Below are 26,006 nucleotides of genomic sequence, written 5' to 3'. Positions count from 1 at the left end.
ACACCTTACCAATGTGAAGCATCCTGAGGCAGCTTTGTTGTGATTTGGTGCTACATAAACAAAATAAATTGAAATTATGTTAAATTAAATTGATGTGGTGAGGGAGGTAGCTGGGAAGGTACTGGGTGTGACATCTGGACAGTGGAAGAAAGTCGAAACTTGGTGTAGATGTAGATGTTCAGGAAAGCATAACGGGAAAGCAGTTGGTGAAAAAGAATTGGGATAGTAGAAGAGATGAAGAAAGTAGATAGGAATACAAGGAGATATGGCATAAGGTGAAAAGAGAAGTGGCAAACGCTAAACAAAAGGCATATATTGAGGTGCACCAGAAGTTGAACAGGAAGGAAAGAGAAACGGACTTGTTCCAAATGGCCAGATAAAGTTTGACTTATGACCTTGAAAATTGAATCAGTTGTTGCTTATCAGGATTTGAATTGTCAGTAGAAATTTCCTAATAATATATGAAAAACTGTGGGCTACAGACAAACACACAAATAAATGAACAAACAACCAGAGAAACAAACCTTCAGCTTTGTTGGCAGAGGTAATTACAATAATTATAATAATGAGACAATTACTGCATTGAAAAATCACTTCAAAATCACATTTTCTTCACAGAGGATTGTGTGATAAAATGCCAGAATCAAAGCACTCTGGATGCTTTGAAATGATTATTGACATCCAGAATAATGGATATTAATTAATGTTAATGAAATTATTAATTATTAATGAAATAATTTGTTATTAATGAAATAATTCTAGCCTGGTGGGGGTTCTAGTGTACACAGTAAAATCATCAGTGTTAAATTAATACTGACAATGAACATATGGTTCCATTCTGACCAGAGTATGACCATATGTACACTGGGAGTGTTAATTTAACAGTTAGTGTTAGTTTTACACTGGTGATTTTACTGTGCAGTGGAAACATTGAACATGTAACTTGAAAACCACACATATGTTGAAAGACAAGGAAGTGTCTGCTTCTTTTACATTTATGCAATATTCCCCTCGTCTATTTGAATTTGTGACAGTGTTCTTTGGGTTTTAGGACACAACAACTGTTCAACAGTTATCCCAGCAGTCATAGAGCATGAAGCGGGTACACCATGGACAGGACGCCAGTCTACCACAGAGCCACATGTAGATGGACAAACACATTCACACACACCTATTTGCAATTTAGAGTCAATGGTTCACCTTAGTGGGAGGAAGCTGGAGCACCTGAAGGGAACCCACGCAAACATGGGGAGAACATGCAAACTCTACACAGAAAAGACCAGGTCGGAAGGGAACCTGGGACCGTCTCACTGTGAGGCAACAGTGCCACAGTCCACCTGGATATACTGTGAACACTTGACACCAGAGGTGGGAGTAAGTCACCATCAAGTCCCTCTCAAGTCATGAATCAGCAAGTCCCAAGTCAAGTCTCAAGTCATAATAATCACCAGTTGTTTGCAAGCTGACTTGAAACTTGACTTGGGACTTGCAGATTGATGACTTGAGAATGACTTGACAGTGACATACTCCCATCTCTGCTTGACACTGAGAATTTTTTTTTTCTGTGAGTGAGGTCATTCACGCACCTGGACAAAGACTGAAATACTAGGAGTAAAGGCAGAAAAACTTGGCAGTAGAAGAGCTGTCATTGATCTGTCATTGGTTTTCAAACTGTGAACCTTGCTTTTCAGAAGCAGCAAGTCTGCTTCTTAACCCCTCTCAAAACCATTTAAAAATGTCCATCGTGAGTCACTTTTGTGTGGATTAAAGTCACAAACTGGGACTCTTTTCTTGTTGCAGGCAAAAAGCGAGAATCGTCTGCCATTCCGTTCACAAAGCGCCAAACGCTGCGCCGCTCTCTGCCGAAACAGAGTCTGGTCAGAATTATTAACTTCAAAGTGAATCACCGTTTTAAATCAAATGACACCTCTTTCCAAATGTTGTAACATAGACAACAAACTACAACAGACTTTTTTTTTTACCTCCCAAAATGAGACGTCCTGTGTTCTTTATGAATTACATTGATGTTGACTTGCAGCACAGCCGGCTGAGCTCAGCTCAGAGGTATGGAGTGACATTCATCCCATTAATATCTGAAAGGAAATGCTTTTGAGAACAACTATAGATTTTGTTTATTTTTACTTATGTCCAGAGATCAAGGATCCACCATGTAGAGTTTATTTATGTCCAAAGTTTAAGGATCCAGTGACCAATTTCATATTTATTTCATTTAAGACTCAATAAAATGTTATTGACATAGAAAACCTGTAAAGCCTACTTTTAGTACACAGAAAATTCACAGGAGGTATTGATAAGGGAATCGATAATGGCATCAATATTGATAAAATCTTATCAATAACAATCCCTGTTTTAATTAATATTATTTATGTTAAAATGTGTTAGTTACACTCTGAAAACCCCTGCTCTAAATACTCAAGAGAGGCACACTTAAAAATAAAATAAAAGGTGATTGTCACTGACACAATCTGTATTTCCTTTCTGTGATGGAAATCAGGGAATGAAAATGTGAAAGAACAGGATAGTCCCAAAAATGTCAGGCATTATCTCTTTCTTCTCTGCTTCTCACTTCAAAGATGGGATATAAAGAATTTACAGTAGTGAATCTTTAAAGCACTCATGCGATGTACTCAAATCGATGCTGCAGGCAAGACAGACAGAACTGAAATCTCATAATCATCAAGATGCCAAGTCTCTATCATTTGGCTATCAACTGTCAAAATGGCGGTTAATGAAATAATGATAATTTGGTCCATTATTAAGCTCCAGAGGTTGTATTTTCATTGTATCCCACCATCTCTGGTTCCTCTCTTCCTGCCCACAATGCATTGCATTCATACTGCTTTCCTTCATCCTGTCTTTTCTGTGTCCCAACAGACATGCATGCACACATGCATGTCTGAAAGGCTGATTTATTTATTTATTGCTAATGTTCAGGGAAAATGATAACATTCTGATGAAATGAACAGACACACTATGCACACAGCTGATACTTACCAGGACAGTCACCACTCGTAGCACCACTCCTCTCATGTTATTTTCTAATTTGCGATCTGTCAGGGTGCCGTTCAAGCCATGAACAGGGTCCCATGTAGCCAGCTGCAATGGAAACACACAAAAATACAAAAGGTTCATTCAGCAGTCAGAATTTTGGATTTCATTGGGATAACTCACAGGGGCTTCAAGACCATTCTGTTCAGCAGGCGTTATATACTGATAATAAAGAATGTGCACAGCACTTTTCTACATGTACAGAGATACAGCAGAGGAACTGAACAATCCCACCTGTTCAGGTATGAAGGCGGCGTCATTTTGTGCAAAATTGGTCATTATCTACCATTTACAGTTATGTACAGATGAGGGCACACAACTGACACAATGACAGTGCAAGGAAAAATTACCCTACTATATGCCAAATATCGCCTCCACGCGACACGACACTGATGCAATTATTCATTCAAAAGGAGCCGCAACCAAATACTCAGTGCATCAATGAACATTCATTCATTCATTCATCTTCTACCAATTAGTCCAATTAAGGGTCACGGGGGGCTGGAGCCTATCCCAGCAGTCATAGAGCGCGAGGCGGGGTACACCCAGGACAGGATGCCAGTCTGTCGCAGGGCCACAAATAAACAAACAAAGACAGACACACCCACACACACACCTACAGACAATTTAAAGATTCCAATCCACCTAACCCGCATGTCTTTGGATGTGGGAGAAAACCGGAGCACCTGGAGGAAACCCACGCAAACACGGAGAGAACATGCAAACTCCACACAGAAAGGCCACGGGAATTGAATCCACGACCTTCTCGCTGTGAGGCAACAGTGCTAACCACTAGGCCACCGTGCTGCCCATAAATGAACATATTTCCCACAATTAGACATTTCTCCATTATAAATCCTTTTTTATAAACCAATCTGCTGAAACATTCAAACTTTTTGAGATATTTTCTAATGTTTGGAGCTATAAGCCGTATTGAGCAAAATTAAAATAAAAAAAAATGACTGAAACATTTAGGGAATAACCCTGTTGTGTGTGATGATTTGCATTCATGCTGGATTTTACAGCTGCAAATTGAGTTTTACCAGTGACATGTTAGCAGAGATGGTAAAACGGCTATTTATGACTGTAATCCAGCAAATCAACATCCGCAAATCATCACACACAACAGGGTTATTCCCATTCTAATCCAATTCCATCGTTTGCATGGTTTATTTTTCTGTAAGTAATTCAGTCGGCGAATCATGAAAGGGTGTCATCGGCTCGTCAAAGCTTACCGTCATAACAGCGTGTTCATGCCAAACTGGAAATTCTGTGAGCAGACCCACAGATTTCTCCATCTCGTCAGCTGCACTTAATTAAATCCATCAATCAATCCATTTAAATCCATTAAATCCACACATTTCGGCGTCATCGTCCATGCACTAGTTTCTGACGCTCTCAGCTGACAGTGCCATTAGTGACACCTGCGCAGCAACGCTGTCAGGGGCAAAGCAACACATCAAATGTGAAACGGTTTTAATATTTTGCCACTGTGCACGCGATATTATATGGTCTGAAATCTCACACGATTAACCAATCAGATTTGCGGAAAAAAAAATGTATCTGGACTGGAATTTAGTTTCTATGCATTGAAAGTGGAATGTGTCAAATTTTCGCTCTCTCAAATATCACACAAAAAACTTTTTTAATGGTAATTTCTTAAGATGCACATGTATATATATCTCCCTGTGCAGATCACACTGATTGCTGTATTGTTCTTTAGATGGCCCACTTTCTTGAACGTTAAACACTGTTGAGTAATGTACCATGCCACTTTTAGTTTTCTGTACCCCAGTTCTCCAAGATTTGTCCTTATGCAGTATTTACCTGGGAATGAGAGTGATGTTCTCTATTTGAAGGTGCTTTATGAACCTAGGTCCAGAATGGAGTGTCCATCAAATAGCATCATAAACTTCCACTCCATTTCCTTGGATCACATTATTAAACCATATTTTCTTCATCTGTGTGCTGTCTTATGCATTCAATAAAATGTGCTTTTTAGCAGCAGGGATCAAAATGCATTGTTTCCCCACAGAGAGCGAGAGCAAGGCTGAAGGAAAATAAAGAGAATTAATCATTTGCCATCCAAACACACTCTATTGTAATCTGATACACAAACCTGCACAGCGTATTTTGCATGGAGACGAAAACACGAGATAAGCAGAGGGCATGGCGCAGTGGGAAATGTGGGCTAATACTTTTTTCTTTTGCCAAAAGCTGCTGTTCAATGTAGAGTTCTCTTCCACTTTTGACCAATTCCCTTTTGAGATTAAAGTTAGAATGAAGCCTGGGTTTACAGTTTTAGTTGTGCATAATTTTTCTTACTGGCCGGCAATTTACTTAACTTTTAAACAACACACACACACACACACACACACACACACACACACACACACACACACACACACACACACACACACACACACACACACACACACACACACAGGCAAGTGGATGTTGCAATCCTTGTTTGAGACTGTAGGAGGAGATGTGTAGCTGGAATATGATGATACTTTACTCCCACCATCACAATCTGTATCTTCTGTTGTGCAGCAATCATTCATTCATTTATCTTCTATACTCATTTATTCCAGTTAAGGGCCATGGGGGTGGAGCCTATCCCAGTGGCCATTGGACAAGAGGCGGGGTACACCCTGGACAGGCTGTCAGTCTTCACAGGGCAAACACATATAGACAGCCTAATACATTCACACCTATGTTTTGTTTTTTTGTTTGGTTGTTTTGTTATTTTACAATTACCAATACACCTAACCTGCATGTCTTTGGAAGTGGGAGGAAGCCGGAAGGAGGAAACCAGGGTATCCTTGGTTCAGGTGTACTACTGAAGCATATTTTTGAGGACTGGATGGTGGTTTTCATGATGGTAGTTGGGTATCTTGGAGTGCGAGTATTATTTAAGACTGGCTTCTATTGTCAGATGAAAATTTTACTCACTCACTCATCTTCAACTGCTTATCCGAGATCAGGTTGTGAGGGCAACAGCTCTAGCAGGGGACCCCAAATTTCCCTCTCCCATGCCCCATTGACCACCTCTGATGGGGTTATCCCAAGGCGTTCCCAGCCCAGTGTGGAGATATAATCTCTCCACCTAGTCCCGGGTCTTCCTCAGGGTCTCCTCTTATGTGGATGTGCCTAGAACACCTCTCTAGGAAGGCGCCCAGGAGGCATCCTTACCAGATGCCCAAACCACCTCACTTGGCTCCTTTCAACATGAAGGAGCAGTGGCTCTACTTCGAGCTCCCCACGGATGACCGAACATCTCACCCTATCCCTCAGGGAGACACCATCCATCCTCCTAAGGAAGCCCATTTCGGCTGCTTGTACCCGTGATCTAGTTCTTTCGGTCATGACCCTAGCCTCATGACCATAGGTGAGAGTAGGAACGAAGACTGACCAGTAGATTTAAAAGCTTCGTCTTTTGGCTCAGCTACCTTTTCATCACAACAGTAAGGTTGAGCAAATGCAACACCGCCCCTGCTGCGGTGATTCTCCGTACAATCTCACGCTATTTTGTCCCCTCATTCGTGAACAAGACCCCGGGGTACTTGAACTCCTTCACTTGGGGCAAGACTGTATTCCCTACAAAGTGGAAAAGTGTGCTGTGGTCTGATGAGTCCACATTTCAAATTGCTTTTGGAAATCATGGACGTTGTGTCTTCCAGACAAAAGAGGAAAAAGACCATCCAAATTGTTACCAGCGCAAAATTCAAAAGCCAGCATCTGTGATGGTATGGGGTGAGAGTGCCCATGGCATTGGCAACTTACACATCTGTGATGGCACCATCAATGCTGAAAGGTACATCCAGGTTTTGGAGCAACACATGCTGCCATCCAAGCCACGTCTTTTTCAGGGACGTCGCTGTTTATTTTAGTAAGACAATGCCAAGCCACATTCTGCACGTGTTACAACAGCGTGGCTTCGTAGTAAAAGAGTGCGAGTACTACACTGGCCTGCCTGCAGTCCAGACCTGTCGCCCATTGAAAATGTGTGGCACATTATGAAGCACAAAATATGACAACAGAGACCCCGGACTGTTGAACAACTGAAGTCGTACATCAAGCAAGAATGGGAAAGAATTCCACCTACAAAGCTTCAACATTTAGTCTTCTCAGTTCCCAAACACTTATTGAGTGCTGTTAGAAGGAAAGGTGATGTAACACAGTGGTAAACATACCACTGTCCCAGCTTTTTTGAAACGTGTTGCAGGCATCCATTTCAAAATGATCTCAAATCTCATTGTAATGCAAATTACAATGACAATAAAGGCAATTCTGATTCTGAAAATGAGCAAATATTTGCATAAAAACAATAAAGTTTATCAGTTTTAACATTAAATATCTTGTCTTTGTAGTGTATTCAATTAAATATAGGTGAAGAGGATTTGCAAATCATTGTATTCTGTTTTTATTTACATTTTACACAACATTCCAACTTCACTGGAATCGGAGTTGTATAATAGCCATATAATAAACAAATTATTAACCTCACCTCCTCGGTCTGTACGAGAAAATATCAGACTTTGGTGTTCAACACAGAGGTTTGATATTTTCCAGTACAGACCTTGCGCTCAATTACTAATCCTTTATTATTCCAGATAACTGTAACAGAATGGGGCAGCACAGTGGATTATTGGTTAGCACTGTTGCCTCACAGCAAGAAGGCCACTTCCCACCTTGTCTTTCTCTGTGGAGTTTGCATGTTCTCCCCATGTTTGCATGGGTTCTCTCTGGCTTCTTCCCACTAAAGACATGCAGATTAGGTGAATTGGTGACTCTAAATTGACCGTAGGTGTGTGTGTGTGTGTTTGTCTATGTGTGGACCTGTGATAGACTGGCATCCTGTCCAGGATGTACCAAACCTCAAGCCCTATGACTGCTTGGATAGGATCCAGCACCTCTCTGCCGTGACCCTTGAGTGGAGTAAGTGGGTAAATGGTAAATGAATGAATGAACATAACAAAATGCTCAGAAAGGGAGGCACTCAGCTCATCCAATTGTTAGCCTGTTGTTAGCACTGCATTATATGACAACAGGAAGTTCTAAAAGATGGCACTGTTCTGCACAACGTGAATGATTCAAGCCATCATTAATTACTGCTTTAAGGCACTTCACTCGCTCACATCATCAGCCACCATGATCTGAAACTAAACAAAAATTTTCTGCACAAGCAAATCACGCTAAAACCACATTTACTGTAATGCATTTGCAATTTCTTGTCAACTCCTGATGCAGTTTGTCCTTCTGTCCACTTTCCTCCTCAAACACGGGAGGGAATGTTGTGAATTTCCACCAAACAGTTCAATACAGAAGGTGAACCAATAAAATTAAGTGTTGAAGTCGTGGCCAGGTAATCAGAGCATTTGTTTCTGTAGTGGCGGTGCTGCCCACAACTGAACATGCTTCATAATAAATAATAAGTGCACATGGTATTTAAAGAACATAGGTGCTGTGCATGAAAATTACAACCATGTTAGCTAGAACCTACCAATGGCACAAGCTCTCTGCTCTGCTGCACTAACCACCAGGAGTAAGATCAGGCCCCTTGATTTTTCAACATCAAAACAATTGCAGAAATCTATTATTGCCCCAATCCCAGTTTGGTGGTTTTTAACACAGTCAAACATGCATGATGTACAACAGCAGCAGCAACTAGGTACAACAATTGAGTGGTATTTTTATCTTTAAAACCACACAACCTATTAGAGGTATTAAAAAGCATGTTTTTGTATTTCTAAAATTAGAGGATTTATTTTAGCCATACACTGTAAAACATAGAACTTAACAGATTACCAAATTTCCAGTGCACCTTAAATGAACCATGCAGATTGAACATTTCAATGAGGATATTCTAAGCCCAACATGGCAATATTTAATCAAAATTAGTTCCTTCAAATCAACTGTTTTCTCTATCCAAATTATGTTGCAAACCAAAAACAAAAAAAACAAAAAAGAAAAGAATGAGAAGTAATGAATGACTTGGCTGAGACCAACAGTCAGCAAACTGACTAAATTGCAGGCTGAAGCAGAGAGAAGGAGGAAGCAATGGAAAGTTTTATCATTTATGGCATTTTATTTTATAATACTGTATATTAATCTGATCACTTGGTAGAAACAACACCTTTTGGCAATGCAGATTGGGTCTGGAGGATCTCTTCAAGGACACAGCAAGCATTACCCATCTGGGAAGAAAAGTAATTTCAGTGATTCTGAAGATGGACGGTTTGAGTATTTCACAAACTACTGATCTACTGGGATTTTTGTGGACAACCATCTCTAGAGTCAAAGGTATACAGAGAAAAGTCTGAAAAAAGAGGAAACGTCCAGTGCACTGCAGTCCTTGGGCAAAAGTTGATGGCAAAGATTAGAGAACAAAGGATTGATTAGTTTCCGCTGACAGAAATACTGATACCAATGACACCAATAACTCAAAAAAAACAGTCTGCATGGGAAAAATACATTTTTATTGTCAAAGTAAGTGTTACACAGTAAAAAATAAAATAAAAACCTCTCGACTCTCTCGCTGTCTCTCTCCCCCTCTCTGGAAATTAGCTGAGTACAATGAGGCATGGATCTGAGACACACAGTCACGCCCACCTGACCGGCATGTGTTCTCTTTTCTTTTTTGTTTTCTGGAAAACAAATAATGATATAAAAAAATAAAAACAGGTAAGCAAGTCTGTGCATCTCAGAGGCACATGGCAACTTGCATGGCTCTGAGACGCACTGACGCTGCAGTGCCTGTGATTGCGGTATAACGTTGAGGTTTTGTATTTAATGTCAGAGGACTCATCTGAAATAACATATCATCATGGCTGTTGGACCCCATGCACACGGTCATAGTGCACGACAAGGCGTCAGAGAGATGCACTGATGCACAGCGCCTGTGATCGTGGTAGATCATCCAGATTGTGCATGTTGCTATTTCCCCCGGCTCTATCAGTAACACTGCCCTGTAACGCATGGCCTCGCTTCACCGTAATTAAATAAATACATTAATGCTTTCTCAACAAAAACCTGAGGTTTTGAACTGAGGACAGACTTTGTCTGGAGATAAGCTTTGGAGACACCCCCGTGGGCCTCCACACTGTGGCCCCACACCATAACAGAACTGTGACTCAGAGCTTCAAAGAAGCCCTTGCTTGTTTATTGGTTAAATTTTGGTCACTGTGAATTACATGACATTATAATTGCTTCATGTGAGAATCCACATTTTATGGCTTCACACCAAGGTCAGAACCTCCCTAGACACTGCAGGAAGATCTCTTCCATGATAAGATGTGGCCATAAACTTTGAGCCTTGACAACCAGCTATTATTTCTAGGTCTAAATGAAGGAAAAGACCTTTGCTTAAAATAATAATAAAAAAAAATGCATCAGTATTTTTTTATTCATATGTAAAAAAAACTTTTAATGTTGGCTGTGTTGCTTATTCAAGCAAATGCTTTGCATGTATTCCATTTAACTGACATGTGTTCCTTGTAACTGATGTATACTGAATATGATGTTTCTGACTTATCCATGTTTTGATAATGGAATATTCTGTTAACCAAGTGGTGTGTGTAGGATGTTATATTCATCCCAAAAATGTCTTGGAACAAATAGTATGTCAAAATAGTTAATGTGTTTAAATAGTTGACTCATTTCTTTTTCTCTCTAACACATGAAGGTTTCTGTGAAATTACACACCCTAAATGGGTGGAGTTTAATAAGCCCCCTTTAAAAGTTTCAGAAAGGAGTCTTTCAGCCCTTCTCGCTGCCCTTCTTCTCTCTCTGTGCTCTGCAACCCTCTTTCTTCCTTTCTATAAATGCTTAACTTTATTTTCGGGTCAATAAGGCCCCATGCTAGCCAAGCTAAGCTACCATGTGGCTTCATTTATTCATTCATTCGTTGCTTCATTCGTTGTTTCATCTTTGATAACTTTGACAAATTAATAGCCTGATGTTTTTAAGGTTCGTCAAGTCTTTCAAATTTTTAAGAGAACTTCCGACCTGAACTTTTCAAAATAACAGCGAATTTCTGTACTTTACAACGCTCTTAAAGTTTTAACATTTTTTTCTAAATTCACAAAGACTTTTAGTCTGGCTCCAACAAACTTTTTGAAAGCTACCAGAGCCCATTTTCAACAAGTGCCTTCCACCTATTGGGTCCAGCAAGCTGACGACGGACATCAACAGCCATCCTGTCGATAAAACCAGCCGACACTAAAGCCTTTTGGATGACCGGGGAGACTGCTGGTTTAACCCCTGACCCAAACGAGCTCACGCTGCAAAGAGCCTAAAACATCAACAACAGATGGACAGTTCATCCGAACCATTTCTTCAATGGACCAGCTAAGTGACCCAGTTAAAGGTTCCAGAAAAACGGTTTTTGTTCTCAATGGATGCAAAGTGGCTTCTTTTTAAACATATTCATATGTTTGTTTAATAATTTTCTTTAAAATAATTGGCTTCAAATTTCATCACCAAATTCTAATCAGATTTATTTAGTCTTTAAGCTGTATCTCTACTTTCTTTCAAGGTCTCATGAGTAAGCAAATTGTGTCCATAAATTAACTTATTTAAACACTGCCCACAAAAATGCCAGTAAACTGTTGCTTCTTGTATACTTGTAAATAAAATGTAAATATTTCTGCTGTGGTTCATTTTGTGTTCAGAAGGAAACCCTTGGTATAATTCAAACTTTCAGACCCGAGACTGATTAATTAAATTGAGACTGATTAATTAATTTGAGACTGATTGATTAATGATTGTTTAAGTTAAAGTACCTATGCTTTAAATAGGTGGTGCCCTAAGGTAATTAGATATTATTCTAATGAAATAATAATTATTAAACCCTAAAATTGTTAATTATTTTGGTGACCCATTAAATGAGGTCTTGGCCATTTTAATTCAATTTGGGAGTTTAACAATACTTTCGCTACATATTTTTGGTGCTCTCTGTGAGGCCAATAACATTGCAAGGCTTAACTACTCATTCACTACATTAAATTGGGGCCTCTGTGTGAGATGCCATTAATTCCAAATAACTAAGTACAAACTTGAACTATTCTGCAATTTTAAATTTATTCAAAGTCACAATAAATCTCAGGTGTGGTTTCTCAAGAACTTCTCTCCCACATGAAATCCGCCCTTTCAGAACCAAGAACAATGGATACAAGCATTTTTATACAACTCTCCATAGGCATACCAAAGGCAGACCTTATTTCATAAAATCCTTCCCTTATTGGTCCCCGTGGGCATTCGAGGGAGGTCCCACCCCATGCCACTGTCCCGCGCAATAATGGGTCATTTATGATTTATAATGTAACCTGAATCTCTTTGTCCTAAGTGGTAAAACTGGTTAAATCCAGTTTGACATGCACATTCCAGCAGATGCACATTCCAATAGAGACCAGAGAAAAATATATGAAACTAAGGCCACAATCCTAAGTAAAATAACTACTTTAATACCAAAATAAAGAAAACAAATAAAGAAAACAATAATTTAACACACAAATATATCTAACAATCTAATCCCACATCCATTATCAGTCCACTTCATGTGTCAGAGGATTCATCTGAATTATCATGTCATCATGGCTGTTAGACCCATGCACACGGCCGCAGTGCAGGTCAATGCATCATGGAGACACACTGGCCCGCTGTGACACACAGTAACAAAAAGAAAAAACTGTGACACAAAGTGTATTTGATGTAACTGTGCAATGTACACATCTAGTGCACATGTTGTTTGCACTTTGCACATTACAATATTTTTTTGTGTGTGTGCACGAAACAGGATGCAGAGTGTGTGAGGGGTGTCCAGGTCATCTGGGACACAATCATGACATGCCAACTGATGTTCGACTTATGGCAGTACGACTGACTCCACCACCATTCATATGTATGTTGTCCAACACGAGCCACACACGAATGTGCCAACTGCTGTAGGAATGCAGTAAGCGATGTCCGAGTGCAGTTTAAATGCAACACGGATGTCAGTTCGTACGGCATTCATGCAATTTGTGCTCTAGTGTGACAGGGGTATTAGTAATGTGCTCATTAGTGCTCAGTCAAAGCAAGAGATGGATATTAACATACACATGTTAAAAAGGCATGCAGAAAAGTGAAACAAAAGAAAGAAAGAAACAGGAAAATAGAACTGAACATGAGACAAACCTCTTCTAAATTTCTTTTAAAGACAAGTTAGTTTTGGTTACAGAGTGCTGCGGCCAGAGTTGGTGGCACCAGGGTCAGTGCTTTGATTGAAAAGTACAGCTGTCGTAGATATTAAATAAAGCATGATAAACAATGTTATGCACCTGCGAGTTCTGCCCGATCACCAAACTGAGCTATTTTCTTTCTTAAAGTCTTGACCCATTGTCTTGATTGTCTGACAGTGACAAAATCCAGAGGAAAAATAAAAATCATAACATTTAAATTTGTAACCTGAACCAGAAAACCTTCTTCAAGACACAAAGTAGGGGCACAAAACGTATAGCTGCATGAGCTCCAGGACTGAGAAGACAAATTCCTTGTACATGATATGAATAATGAATATTTTATTTAAAAATACATTAAAACTACTGCTACATTGAACAAGAAGTAATGTGACTCCTCAACACTGCACCAATCAAACAGCACAATTTCAACATTAAATTCTAATATCTGTCAAAGGACCTCACTCAGTCCATGCCAACCATCTATATACCTGATTGATGTTTAACTGAAATAATAAATCCATCAGACAGATGTTTCAAAGCTGCAGCCATGCTTTGCCACTCAAATATGAAACTGCATTTGGCTGTGAACATTTTATTGCAAAGAATGAACTTATCTTCAGACCCATTCCTCCAGTGTTTAGTCTGAAAGGTGACACGAAATGTTCAGAGAGCACAGGATCACTGCACCAGCATTTCAAATGGTCAGGCACGGAGAGAAAATGTGACATTGGCTTTAAACAGTTACATTTATGAACAGTAACATATCTAAACACAGTTCCATGAACTTCTCCATTTTCCTACATAAATACGAGGTCTGTCAATTAAAGCAACGGTCCTTTTTATTTTTTCAAAAAACTATGGATTTCATTCATATGTTTTTACGTCAGACATGCTTGAACCCTCGTGCGCATGCGTGAGTTTTTCCACGCCTGTCGGTGACGTCATTCGCCTGTGAGCACTCCTTGTGGGAGGAGTCGAGTCGTCCAGCCCCTCGTCGGAATTCCTTTGTCTGAGAAGTTGCTGAGAGACTGGCGCGTTGTTTGATCAAAATTTTTTCTAAACCTGTGAGACACATCGAAGTGGACACGGTTAGAAAAATTAAGCTGGTTTTCAGTGAAAATTTTAACGGCTGATGAGAGATTTTGAGGTGATTCTGTCGCTTTAAGGACTTCCCACGGTGCGAGACGTCGCTCAGCGCTCTCAGCCGCCGTCGTCAGCCTGTTCAAGCTGAAAACCTCCACATTTCAGGCTCTATTGATCCAGGACATCGTGAGAGAACAGAGAAGTTCAGAAGAAGTCGGTTTCAGCATTTTATCCGAATATTTCCACTGTTAAAGGAGGTCCGCGCGTCGGGACGCAGCCGACGCGGTGCGGCGGCACAGGAAAAACACCTCCGTGTTGATAACCATTTGTAAAATCCAGGCGGCTTTTGATGGCTTTCAGTGGAGTGAGTATATGGAGAAATTGTTTAACAGCAGGACAATGTTCCAACTTGTCCTTAAGGCTTTCAACAGAGGTGTTTTTCCTGTGGCGGAGCGTCGCGTCCGACGCGCGGACCCGTCCGCACGTCTTTCATTAAAAAAATCTCCTTTAACAGTGGAATATCCGGATAAAATGCTGAAACCGACTTCTTCTGAAACTTCTCTGTTGTCTCACGACGTCCTGGATCAATAGAGCCTGAAATGTGGAGGTTTTCAGCTTGAACAGGCTGACGACGGCGGCTGAGAGCGCTGAGCGATGTCTCGCACCGTGGGAAGTCCTTAAAGCGACAGAATCACCTCAAAATCTCTCATCAGCCGTTAAAATTTTCACTGAAAACCAGCTTAATTTTTCAAACCGTGTCCACTTCGATGTGTCTCACAGGTTTAGAAAAAATTTTGATCAAACAACGCGCCAGTCTCTCAGCAACTTCTCAGACAAGGAATTCCGACGAGGGGCTGGACGACTCGACTCCTCCCACAAGGAGTGCTCACAGGCGAATGACGTCACCGACAGGCGTGGAAAAACTCACGCATGCGCACGAGGGTTCAAGCATGTCTGACGTAAAAACATATGAATGAAATCCATATAGTTTTTGAAAAAAATAAAAAGGACAGTTACTTTATTGACAGCCCTCGTAAATGAGGAGGATTGAATCAGGAAGGGCATCTGCCATAAAACAAGCCAACCCAATTATGCAGACTAAGAATCGAACTTCCATACTGGATCGGTGGAGGCGAGGGTTAACAATGTCCGCCACCGGTGCTGCTGCCCAACAGGGTGCCAGTGGAAATTGGGCTACTGCTGGGCGAAGACAACGAAGAAGAGGAGGAGAACGTTTCCACAAACAGCAGGAGAAGAAGAAAACTAAAAAGGTGGAAATGAGAGTGGGGACTTTGAATGTTGGTAGTATGACTGGTAAAGGGAGAGAGCTGGCTGGATATGATGGAGAGCAGAAAGGTAGACATATTGGTTGTGTGCAAGAGACCAAGTGGAAGGGAGTAAGAGCAGGAGCATTGGCGGTGGGTACAAGTTGTTGTACCATGGTGAGGACAGGAAGAGAAATGGTGTTGGGGTCATTTTAAAGGAATAGTATGTTAAAAGTGTATTGGAGGTTAAGCGAGTGTCTGACAGGGTGATGAGTGTGAAGTTGGAATTTGAAAGGGTGATGATGAATATCATCAGTGCATATGCCCCACAGGTAGGTTGTGAGACGAAGGAGAAAGAAGATTTTTGGAGTGTGTTATATGAGGTGGTGGAGAGTGTGCCCAAGCATGAAAGAGTGGTGATAGGAGCAGACTTCAATGGGCATGTTGGTGACGGGAACAGAGATGATGAGGAAGTAATGGGTAGATATGGTATCAAGGATAGGAATGGGGAAGGGCAGTTGGTAGTTGATTTTGCAAAAAGGATGGAAATGGCTGTGGTGAATACCTACTTTAAGAAAAGGGAGGAGCACAGGGTAACATATAAGAGTGGAGGAAGGTGCCACACACACATTCTTTATAGGAGATGCAAGCTAACAGAAATCAGAGACAGTAAGGTGGTTGCAAGAGAGAGTGTAGTTAGACAGCATAGGATGGTTGTTTGTAGGATGACTTTAGAGGTAAAGAAGAAGAAGAGAGTGAGAGCTCAACAAAGGATCAGATGGTGGAAGCTGAAGGAGGAAGACTGTTGTGTGAAATTTAACAAGCAGGTGAGAGATGCACTGTTTGGAGGGGAAGCAATTTTGGACAACTGGAAAAGTACTGCAGATGTGCTGAGGGAGACAGCTAGGACAGTACTGGGTATGACATCTGGACAGTGGAAGGAAGACAAGGAGTCTTGGTGGTGGAATGAAGAGGTCCAGGAAAGCATAAGGAGAAAGAGGTTGGCGAAAAAGTTTTGGGATAGTCGGAGAGATGAAGAAAGTAGACAGGAGTACAAGGAGATGCAGCGTAAGGCAAAAAGAGAAGTGGCAAAAGTGAAGGAAAAGGCATATTGCAAGCTGTGCAAGAAGTTGAATAGTAAGGAAGGAGAAAAGGACTTGTACCGATTGGCCAGACAAAGGGACAGAGCTGGAAAGGATGTGCAGCAGGTTAGGGTGGTAAAAGATGCACATGGTCATGTGATGACAAGTGAGGAGTGTGTGCTGAGAAGGTGGAGGGAATATTTTGAAGAGCTGATGAATGAAGAAAATGAGTGAGAGAAAAGGCTGGATGATGTGGTGAGAGTAAATCAGGAAGTACAAGAGAAGGAAGAAGTGAGGGCTTCTATGAAGAGGATGAAGAGTGGAAAGGCAGTTGGTCCAGAAGACATTCCAGTGGAGGCATGGAAATGTCTAGGAGAGATAGCAGATTGTTTAATAAAATCTTGGAAAGTGAGAGGATGCCTGAGGAGTGGAGACGAAGTGTGCTGGTTCCTATTTTCAAGAACAAGGGTGATGTGCAGAGCTGCAGTAACTACAGAGGCATAAATTTGATCAGCCACAGCATGAAGTTATGGGAAAGAGTAGTAGAAGCTAGGGTTAGAAAACAGGTGAAGATCTGTGAGCAGCAATATGGTTTCATGCCGAGAAAGAGCACAACAGATGCAATGTTTGCTCTGAGAATACTGTTGGAGAAGTACAGAGAAGGCCAGAAAGAGTTACATTGTGTGTTTGTGGACTTAGAAAAAGCTTATGATAGGGTGCCAAGAGAAGAGCTGTGGTATTGTATGAGGAAGTCTGGAGTGGCAGAGAAGTATGTTAGGGTAGAGCAGGACATGTACAAGAATAGTGTGACAGTGGTGAGATGCGCAGTCGGAATGACAGGTTCATTCAAGGTGGAGGAGGGATTACACCAAGGATCAGCTCTGAGTCCTTTCTTGTTTGCAGTGTTGATGGACAGGTTGACGGATGAGATCAGACAGGAGTCACCATAGACTATGATGTTTGCAGATGACATTGTGATCTGTAGTGAGAGTAGAGAGCAAGAGGTAGAGTAGAGAGGTGGAGATATGCTTTGGAGAGAAGGGGAATGAAAGTTAGTAGAAGCAAGACTGAGTATATGCATGTGAATGGGAGGGAGCCCAGTGGAATAGTGCAGTTACAAGGAGTAGAAGTGGTAAAAGTAGATGAGTTTAAATATTTGAGGTCAACTGTTCAAAGTAATGGAGAGTTTGGTAGAGAGGTGAAGAAGAGAGTGCAGGCAGGGTGGAGTGGATGGAGAAAGGTGGCAGGAGTGATTTGTGACCAAAGAATATCAGCAAGAGTGAAAGGGAACGTTTACAAGACAGTAGTGAGACCAGCTATGTTGTACGGCTTAGAGACAGTGGCACTAACAAAAAGACAGGAGGCGGAGCTGGAGGTGGCAGAGCTGAAGATGTTGAGATTCTCTTTGGGACAGACGAGAATGGACAGGATTAGGAATGAACATATCAGAGGGACAGCTCAGGTGGGACGGTTTGGAGACAAAGTCAGAGAGGCGAGATTGAAATGGTTTGGACATGTGCAGAGGAGGGACCCAGGGTACATAGGGAGAAGGATGCTGAGGATGGAGCCACCAGGCAGTAGGAGAAGAGGGAGGGCAAAGAGGAGGTTTAAGGATGTGCTGTCTGTGTGATGCCCTTAGGATCGTCACCAAAAGCCGTCTGAATCTTCTGAATGGTTTCCACCTGGCTGTCGCCCAGTTTCTGGCAAAATTTGATGCAGTAGTGCTGCTGCAGTCGTTCCACAATTTACCTTGCAATGAAAATCCGCCGAGAGCACAACACACGTCCTCAAACAAAGGCTGCTTGCCAGCAAATAACGCAATCGACAGGCGTGAAAAAATTCACGAATGTGCACAAAGGTTCAAGGTTGGCTCATGCAAGCACACGTGTTTCAAATCCATCAGGTTTTTGCAAAAAATAAAAAGGTCGGACACTTTTCTAACAGACCTTATATATATATATGTATATATATATATATATATATATATATATATATATATATATATATATATATATAAATTTTCAATTCAATTCAATTTTATTTATATAGCGCCAAATCACAACAAACAGTTGCCCCATTATATATATATATATATATATATATATATATATATATATATATATATATATATATATATATATACATACAGTGAGGAAAATAAGTATTTCAACACCCTGCAATTTTGCAATTCTCCCACTTAGAAATCATGGAGGGGTCTGAAATTTTCATCTTAGGTGCATGTCCACTGTGAGGGACATAATCTAAAAATTTAATAATTTAATTTAATAATTGTTTTGTATGTTACTGCTGTAAATAAGTATTTGAACACCTGTGAAAATCAATGTTAATATTTGGTACAGTAGCCTTTGTTTTTAATTACAGAGGTCAAATGTTTCCTGTAGTTTTTCACCAGGTTTGCACACACTGCAGCAGGGATTTTGGTCCACTCCTCCATACAGATCTTCTCCAAATCTTTCAGGTTTGGAGTTTCAGCTCCCTCCAAGGATTTGCTATTGAGTTCAGGTCTGGAGACTGGCCAGGCCACTCCAGGACCTTGAAATGCTTCTTACGGAGCCCCTCCTTAGTTGCCCTGGCTGTGTGTTTGGGGTCATTGTCATGCTGGAAGACCCAGCCATGACCCATCTTCAATGCTCTTACTGAGGGAAGGAGGTTGTTTGCCAAAATCTCACAATACATGACCCCATCCATCCTCCCTTCAATATGATGCAGTCGTCCTGTCCCCTTTGGAGAAGAGCACCCCCAGAGTATGATGTTTCCACCCCCATGCTTCACAGTTGGGATGGTTTTCTTGGGGTTATTCTCATCCTCTAAACATGGTAAGTGGAGTTGATTCCAAAAAGCTCTATTCTGGTCTCATCTGACCACATGACCTTCTCTCATGCCTCCTCTGGATCATCCAGATGGTCACTGGTGAACTTCAAACAGGCCTGGACATGTGCTGGCTTGAGAAGGGGGACCTTGCTGCCCTGCAGGATTTTAAACCATGACAGCATCATGTGTTACTAATGTAATCTTTGTGACTGTGGTCCCAGCTCTCTTCAGGTCATTGACCAGGTCCTCCTGTGTAGTTCTGAGCTTTCTCAGAATCATCCTTAACCCATAAAGTGACATCTTGCATAGAATCCCAAACCGAGGGAGATTGACAGTCATCTTGTGTTTCTTCCACTTTCTAATAAATAATCATAACAGTTGTTGTCTTCTACCAAGCTGCTTGCCTGTTGTCCTGTAGTCCATCCCAGCCTTATGCAGGTCTCCAGTTTTGTCCCTGGTGTCCTTAGACATCTCTTTGGTCTTGGCTATGGTGGACAGGTTTGAGTGTGATTGATTGAGTGTGTGAACAGGTGTCTTTTATACAAGTAACAAGTTCAAACAGGTGCAATTAATACAGGTAAAGACTGCAGAACTAAGAGGGCTTCTTAAAGAAAAATTAACAGGTCTGTGTGAGCCAGAATTCTTGCTGGTTGGTAGGTGTTCAAATACATATTTGCAGCAGTAACATACAAATAAATTATTAAAAAAAATCATACCTTGTGATTTCCGGCTTTTTTTTTTTTTAGATTATGTCTCTCACAGTGGACATGCACCTAAGATGAAAATTTCAGACCCCTCCATGATTTCTAAGTGGGTGTTCAAATACTTATTTTCCTCACTGTATATACGAGGGCTGTCCATAAAGTATAGGTCCTTTTTATTTTTTTCAAAAACTATATGGATTTCATTCATATGTTTTTACGTCAGACATGCATGAACCCTCGTGCGCATGCGTGAGTTTTTCCACGCCTGTCGGTGACGTCATTCGCCTGTGAGCACTCCTTGTGGGAGGAGTCGTCCAGCCCCTCGTCGGAATTCCTTTGTCTGAGAAGTTGCTGAGAGACTGGCGCTTTGTTTGATCAAAATTTTTTCTAAACCTGTGAGACACATCGAAGTGGACATGGTTCGAAAAATGAAGCTGGTTTTCAGTGAAAATTTTAACGGCTGATGAGAGATTTTGAGGTGACACTGTCGCTTTAAGGACTTCCCACAGTGCGAGACGTCGCGCTGCGCTCTCAGGCGGCGTCATCAGCCTGTTTCAAGCTGAAAACCTTCACATTTCAGGCTCTATTGATCCAGGACATTGTGAGAGAACAGAGAAGTTTCAGAAGAAGTCGGTTTCAGCATTTTATCCGGATATTCCACTGTTAAAGGAGATTTTTTTAATGAAAGACGTGCGGACGGGTCCACGCGTCGGGACGCAGCCGGCGCGGAGCGGCGGCACAGGAAAAACACCTCCGTGTTGATAACCATTTGTAAAATCCAGGCGGCTTTTGATGGCTTTCAGTGGAGTGAGTATATGAGAAATTGTTTAACAGCTGGACATGTTCCAACTTGTCCTGAAGGCTTCCAACAGAGGTGTTTTTCCTGTGGTGGAGCATCGCGGCGGCTGTGAGCCGACGCGCGGACCCGTCCGCACGTCTTTCATTAAAGAAATCTCCTTTAACAGTGGAATATCCGGATAAAATGCTGAAACCGACTTCTTCTGAAACTTCTCTGTTCTCTCACGACGTCCTGGATCAATAGAGCCTGAAATGTGGAGGTTTTCAGCTTGAAACAGGCTGATGACGCCGCCTGAGAGCGCTGTGCGACGTCTCGCACTGTGGGAAGTCCTTAAAGCGACAGTGTCACCTCAAAATCTCTCATCAGCCGTTAAAATTTTCACTGAAAACCAGCTTAATTTTTCGAACCATGTCCACTTCGATGTGTCTCACAGGTTTAGAAAAAAATTTGATCAAACAAAGCGCCAGTCTCTCAGCAACTTCTCAGACAAAGGTATTCCGACGAGGGGCTGGACGACTCCTCCCACAAGGAGTGCTCACAGGCGGATGACGTCACCGACAGGCGTGGAAAAACTCACGCATGCGCACGAGGGTTCAAGCATGTCTGACGTAAAAACATATGAATGAAATCCATATAGTTTTTGAAAAAAATTAAAAGGACCTATACTTTATGGACAGCCCTCGTATATGTGTATGTGTATATATGTATATATATATATGTATGTATATATATATATGTATATATATGTGTATATATATATACGAGGTCTGTCCATAAAGTATCGTACCTTTTTATTTTTTTCAAAAACTATATGGATTTCATTCATATGTTTTTACGTCAGACATGCTTGAACCCTCGTGCGCATGCGTGAGTTTTTCCACGCCTGTCGGTGACGTCATTCGCCTGTGAGCACGCCTTGTGGAAGGAGTGGTCCCGCCCCCTCGTCGGATTTTCATTGTCTGGAAATGGCGGAATGAAATGGACTTTTTTTCCATCAGAATTTTTTCAGAAGCTGTTACAGACTGGCACCTAGAAACCATTCGAAAAATTTATCTGGCTTTCTGTGAAAATTTTACGGGCTTCACAGAGAATAAGGACTTTAACTACAGCTTTAAGGACCCCTTTAAGGACAGTCGGTGCTCCGCGCTGCGAGCTGCGACAATGCGGCACAAGCCACTGGATCATTTCTAAGCTGATGTCTCTGTGGATACGAGACCGTCGTGTGCTCTTTCTCTGCTTATCACAAGACCTGGACATCAGCCATTTTCCGGCAGATTTCACTTTTAACAAGAGATTTTGTCATGGAAAGCCGCGCGGAGGCTTCACGCGTCACGACCGATTCGCTGATGAAGCGAGACAAAGGAACACCTCCGTTTCGGAGTGTTAGAGGACAAGTTGGGACATGTCCAGCTCTCCACAAGTTATTTTATACTCACTCGACTGGTAAGCACTGAAAGCCGAGATAGACATGTCCCAACTTGTCCTCTAACACTCCGAAACGGAGGTGTTCCTTTGTCTCGCTTCATCAGCGAATCGGTCGTGGAAAAAAAGTCCTTTTCATTCCGCCATTTCCACACAATGAAAATCCGACAAGGGGGCGGGACCACTCCTTCCACAAGGCGTGCTCACAGGCGAATGACGTCACCGACAGGCGTGGAAAAACTCACGCATGCGCACAAGGGTTCAAGCATGTCTGACTTAAAAACATATGAATGAAATCCATATAGTTTTTAAAAAAAATAAAAAGGACCGTTAATTTATGGACAGACCACACACATATATATATATATATATATATATATATATATATATATATATATATATATATATATATATATATATATATATATATATATATATATATATATCACAATGGTGTGGCATCCAGTTTGTTTGTTTGATTTTTTGTTTTGTTTTTTGTTTTTTGCTTTTTTGTTTGTTTGTATTTTATACACTTTTTAAATTCAATTTCAATTTAACAAAGTTGCCTCAAGGCACTTCACACAAGTAAGGTCTAACCTTACCAACCCCTAGAGTAAGTACACAGGCGACATTGGTAATGAAAAACTCCCTCTGATGATTTGAGGAAGAAACCTGAAGCAGACCAGACTCAAAGGGGTGACCCTCTGCTTGGGTCATGCTACCGACACAATTTACAAAACACTTCACAAAACAAATATACAGGAAATGTTGCCGGTGCACAGGACAGGAGGGGTACAGAAACAGACACCACACCTCAACCAGAGAGAAAAGAACAGAATCAGGCACCAGAAAGACAACAAATACAGTATAATTTGTCAGCATTAAGCAACAAGAAAAACAGAAGAAATACTAAGGTGATCGCCGGCCACTAGCCCAAAGCTTCACTAGAAGACCCACAACTTCGATAAAGTTGAGGCCGCAGCCCGCTCAGTTTCCTAATAAAATGAATTTAGAAAAGTAAAAACTGATACTAACCGATAACCGACCTTTTAACACTTAGTGGGGAGGTGACATGTTCTGTTTTTTATGTGCTGTTTTAAAATTTTATTCTATATGTGTTTTATTTTTGTGAATTTGTGTTTTTAATGTTAAGCACTTTGGACACCAGTTGGTGCTGTAAAGCGCTTAAATGGTGATTGACTGATTGATTGATATAGTTGACAGTACAAATATGCAGGAAATTTTTGTCTTTTGTTTCTATCTGCACCTGCGCGAATGACTTATCAGTCCAATGCACGAGTGACAATCTTCTGCATTTGTTGCACGTGTACTGTGATGCCTGCTGAGGCTGCCGCTGCCACCCCTTCCTCGTAGCTCGCTGCTCAGCAACGCCTTGGTTCCTCTGCTTCTCAGCCCTCTGTGCACCTGTTCTGACAGTAAGGTGCCAGGTTGCACGGTTCTCTGCACACTGCTCCCACGTGTTGACATTGATGCTGCACATTTTCATGTCCTTCTTGCAGACTTCCTTGACAAACGTCATGGCGTAGGGCACAGTTGCTGCCCCTAACATTGACATTGATGGGTACAACCTGGAAGTTGTGGAGCACTTCACATACCTTGGATCGACCATCTCTAACTCACTCTCCATTGATGTAGAGATGAACAGACTCTAAGCCACAGAGTCTGGAACAACTCCAGCCTCACTGAGAAGACAAAACTGCGTGTCAACCAGACCTGCATGCTCAGCACACTCCTCTGTGGTAGCAAGGCATGGGCCGCCTATGCCAGACATGAGACAAAGCTCAACAGCTGCCATCTGAGGTGACTTAGACAAATTCTGCACATCTGATGGCAGGCCAAGGTACACATCACAGAGGTCTTGGAACACGCCAACATGAGCAGCACGTTCACCATTCTTGGTAAAAGGTGCCTTCACTGGCTTGGCCATGACAGGAGAATGGATCCACGCCGCATTCCTAAAGATCTACAGTACGGTGAGCTGGAGTGGTGCTGTGCGCTCGGCGGATTTTTATTGCAAGGAAAATGGCAGAACGATTGGAGCAACGCCAGTGCATCAAATTTTGCTAGAAACTTGGTGACAGCCAAGTGGAAACCATTCGAAAAATAAAGACGGCTTTCGGGGATGAAGCTATGGGCGCCGCAGAAATTAAGGACTGGTACAACCGGTTTAAAGACGGACGCGCAACGGTGGAGAGCGAGCCGCGCTTCGGCCGACCATCGACGTGCCGAAATGACGAGATCATTTTCAAAGTGAACGCTGTGGTGATGCGGGACCGTCAAGTGACCATCCGAGAAATTGCGGAGGAAGTGGACATTAGTACTTTTTCGGCACATTCCATTGTTACAGAAGATTTGGGCATGAAGCGAGTGGCTGCGAAGTTCGTGCCGAGGTTGCTGACGGCGGACCAAAAGCACCTCCATGTTGAAGACTCACAGGACATGCTGTACTCCATTCACACTGATCCCAGCTTTATGGACACTATTATCACCGGTGATGAGTCCTGGGTGTACGGGTACGACCCGGAAACCAAATTTCAGTCGTCACAGTGGAAGCATTCCACGTCGCCACGACCGAAGAAGGCGCGCCAAGTGCGCAGCAACGTGAAGGTAATGCTGACTGTTTTTTTTTACTCCTGCGGTGTGGTACACCATGAGTATGCACCACAGGGTCAAACAATAACGAAGGAGTATTACAGGGATGTCCTCCGTCACCTCTGTAATGCTGTACGGCGCAAGAGACTGGAGTTGTGGGCCACAGGAAATTGGCGCCTCCACCACGACAATGCTCCAGCACATTCCTCGAACTTAATTCGGACTTTTTTTTCTCAAAACCAAACTCCTGTGGTTCCACAGGCTCCATACTCTCCTGACATGGCCCCTTGCGACTTCTGGCTATTCCCAAAAATTAAAACACCATTAAAAGGAACGCGTTTTGAGACGAGGGAGGACATCATGGCTGCAACGACGCCAGAGCTGCGCTCCATCCCAAAAGAGGCTTTTTTGGAATGCTTCCAACAGTGGCGACACCGCTGGAAGAAGTGTGTGGAGTCCCAAGGAGACTACTTCGAGGGAGATTAGGTTTCCAACCCTCCAGGTAAGCCAGTTTTTTTCCTCCGGCCAAAGGTTGGATACTTTTCTAACAGACCTCGTATATATATATATATATATATATATATATATATATATATATATATATATATATATATATGTGCGTGTGTGTATAATTTTTTTTCTAGAATTTTTTTGATTATTTTATTTTCACAAAACTATTTGATAAAAATGGTTTTGTTAATTGTTATATTCCACGAGTTGGGTGAATAGGGTGACATCTACTATCTCTGATCACCTTGTTTACCAATTTACTCACAGACCACATGAGGTCACTCAAGACTGCCATTTGTAGTCTGCTGACCACTATTTGAGAGAGGCTGATCCAGACCAAAACATCACAACAGCTTCTGCCTGCAGCAGGGTTGCTAACAGCACAAAAACTGCTGTAGTGTCAA

At 41.8% G+C, this 26,006-nt stretch overlaps 1 protein-coding gene across 4 annotated transcripts in view; it reads right to left on the bottom strand.

Annotated features, from left to right (window-relative positions):
• grid2 (glutamate receptor, ionotropic, delta 2) overlaps positions 1 to 26,006 on the bottom strand; it is a 2,248,146-nt gene that overhangs the window by 428,362 nt on the left and 1,793,778 nt on the right. For all 4 annotated transcript variants that reach the window (XR_004560786.1, XR_004560787.1, XM_034170483.1 and 1 more), the window contains exon 9: positions 3,016 to 3,117. Coding sequence is in view for 2 of the 4 variants with exons in the window: in XM_034170483.1 (XP_034026374.1) it covers positions 3,016 to 3,117 (102 nt within the window). In the remaining 2 variants the exon portion in view is untranslated. The remainder of the gene's footprint in view (positions 1 to 3,015; positions 3,118 to 26,006) is intronic.

This window comes from Thalassophryne amazonica, chromosome 5 (assembly GCF_902500255.1).
Source record: "Thalassophryne amazonica chromosome 5, fThaAma1.1, whole genome shotgun sequence".
Classification (NCBI taxonomy): domain Eukaryota; kingdom Metazoa; phylum Chordata; class Actinopteri; order Batrachoidiformes; family Batrachoididae; genus Thalassophryne; species Thalassophryne amazonica.
The sequence above is the reverse complement of the archived record's forward strand: the minus strand, read 5'-3'. Positions and strand labels throughout refer to the sequence as shown.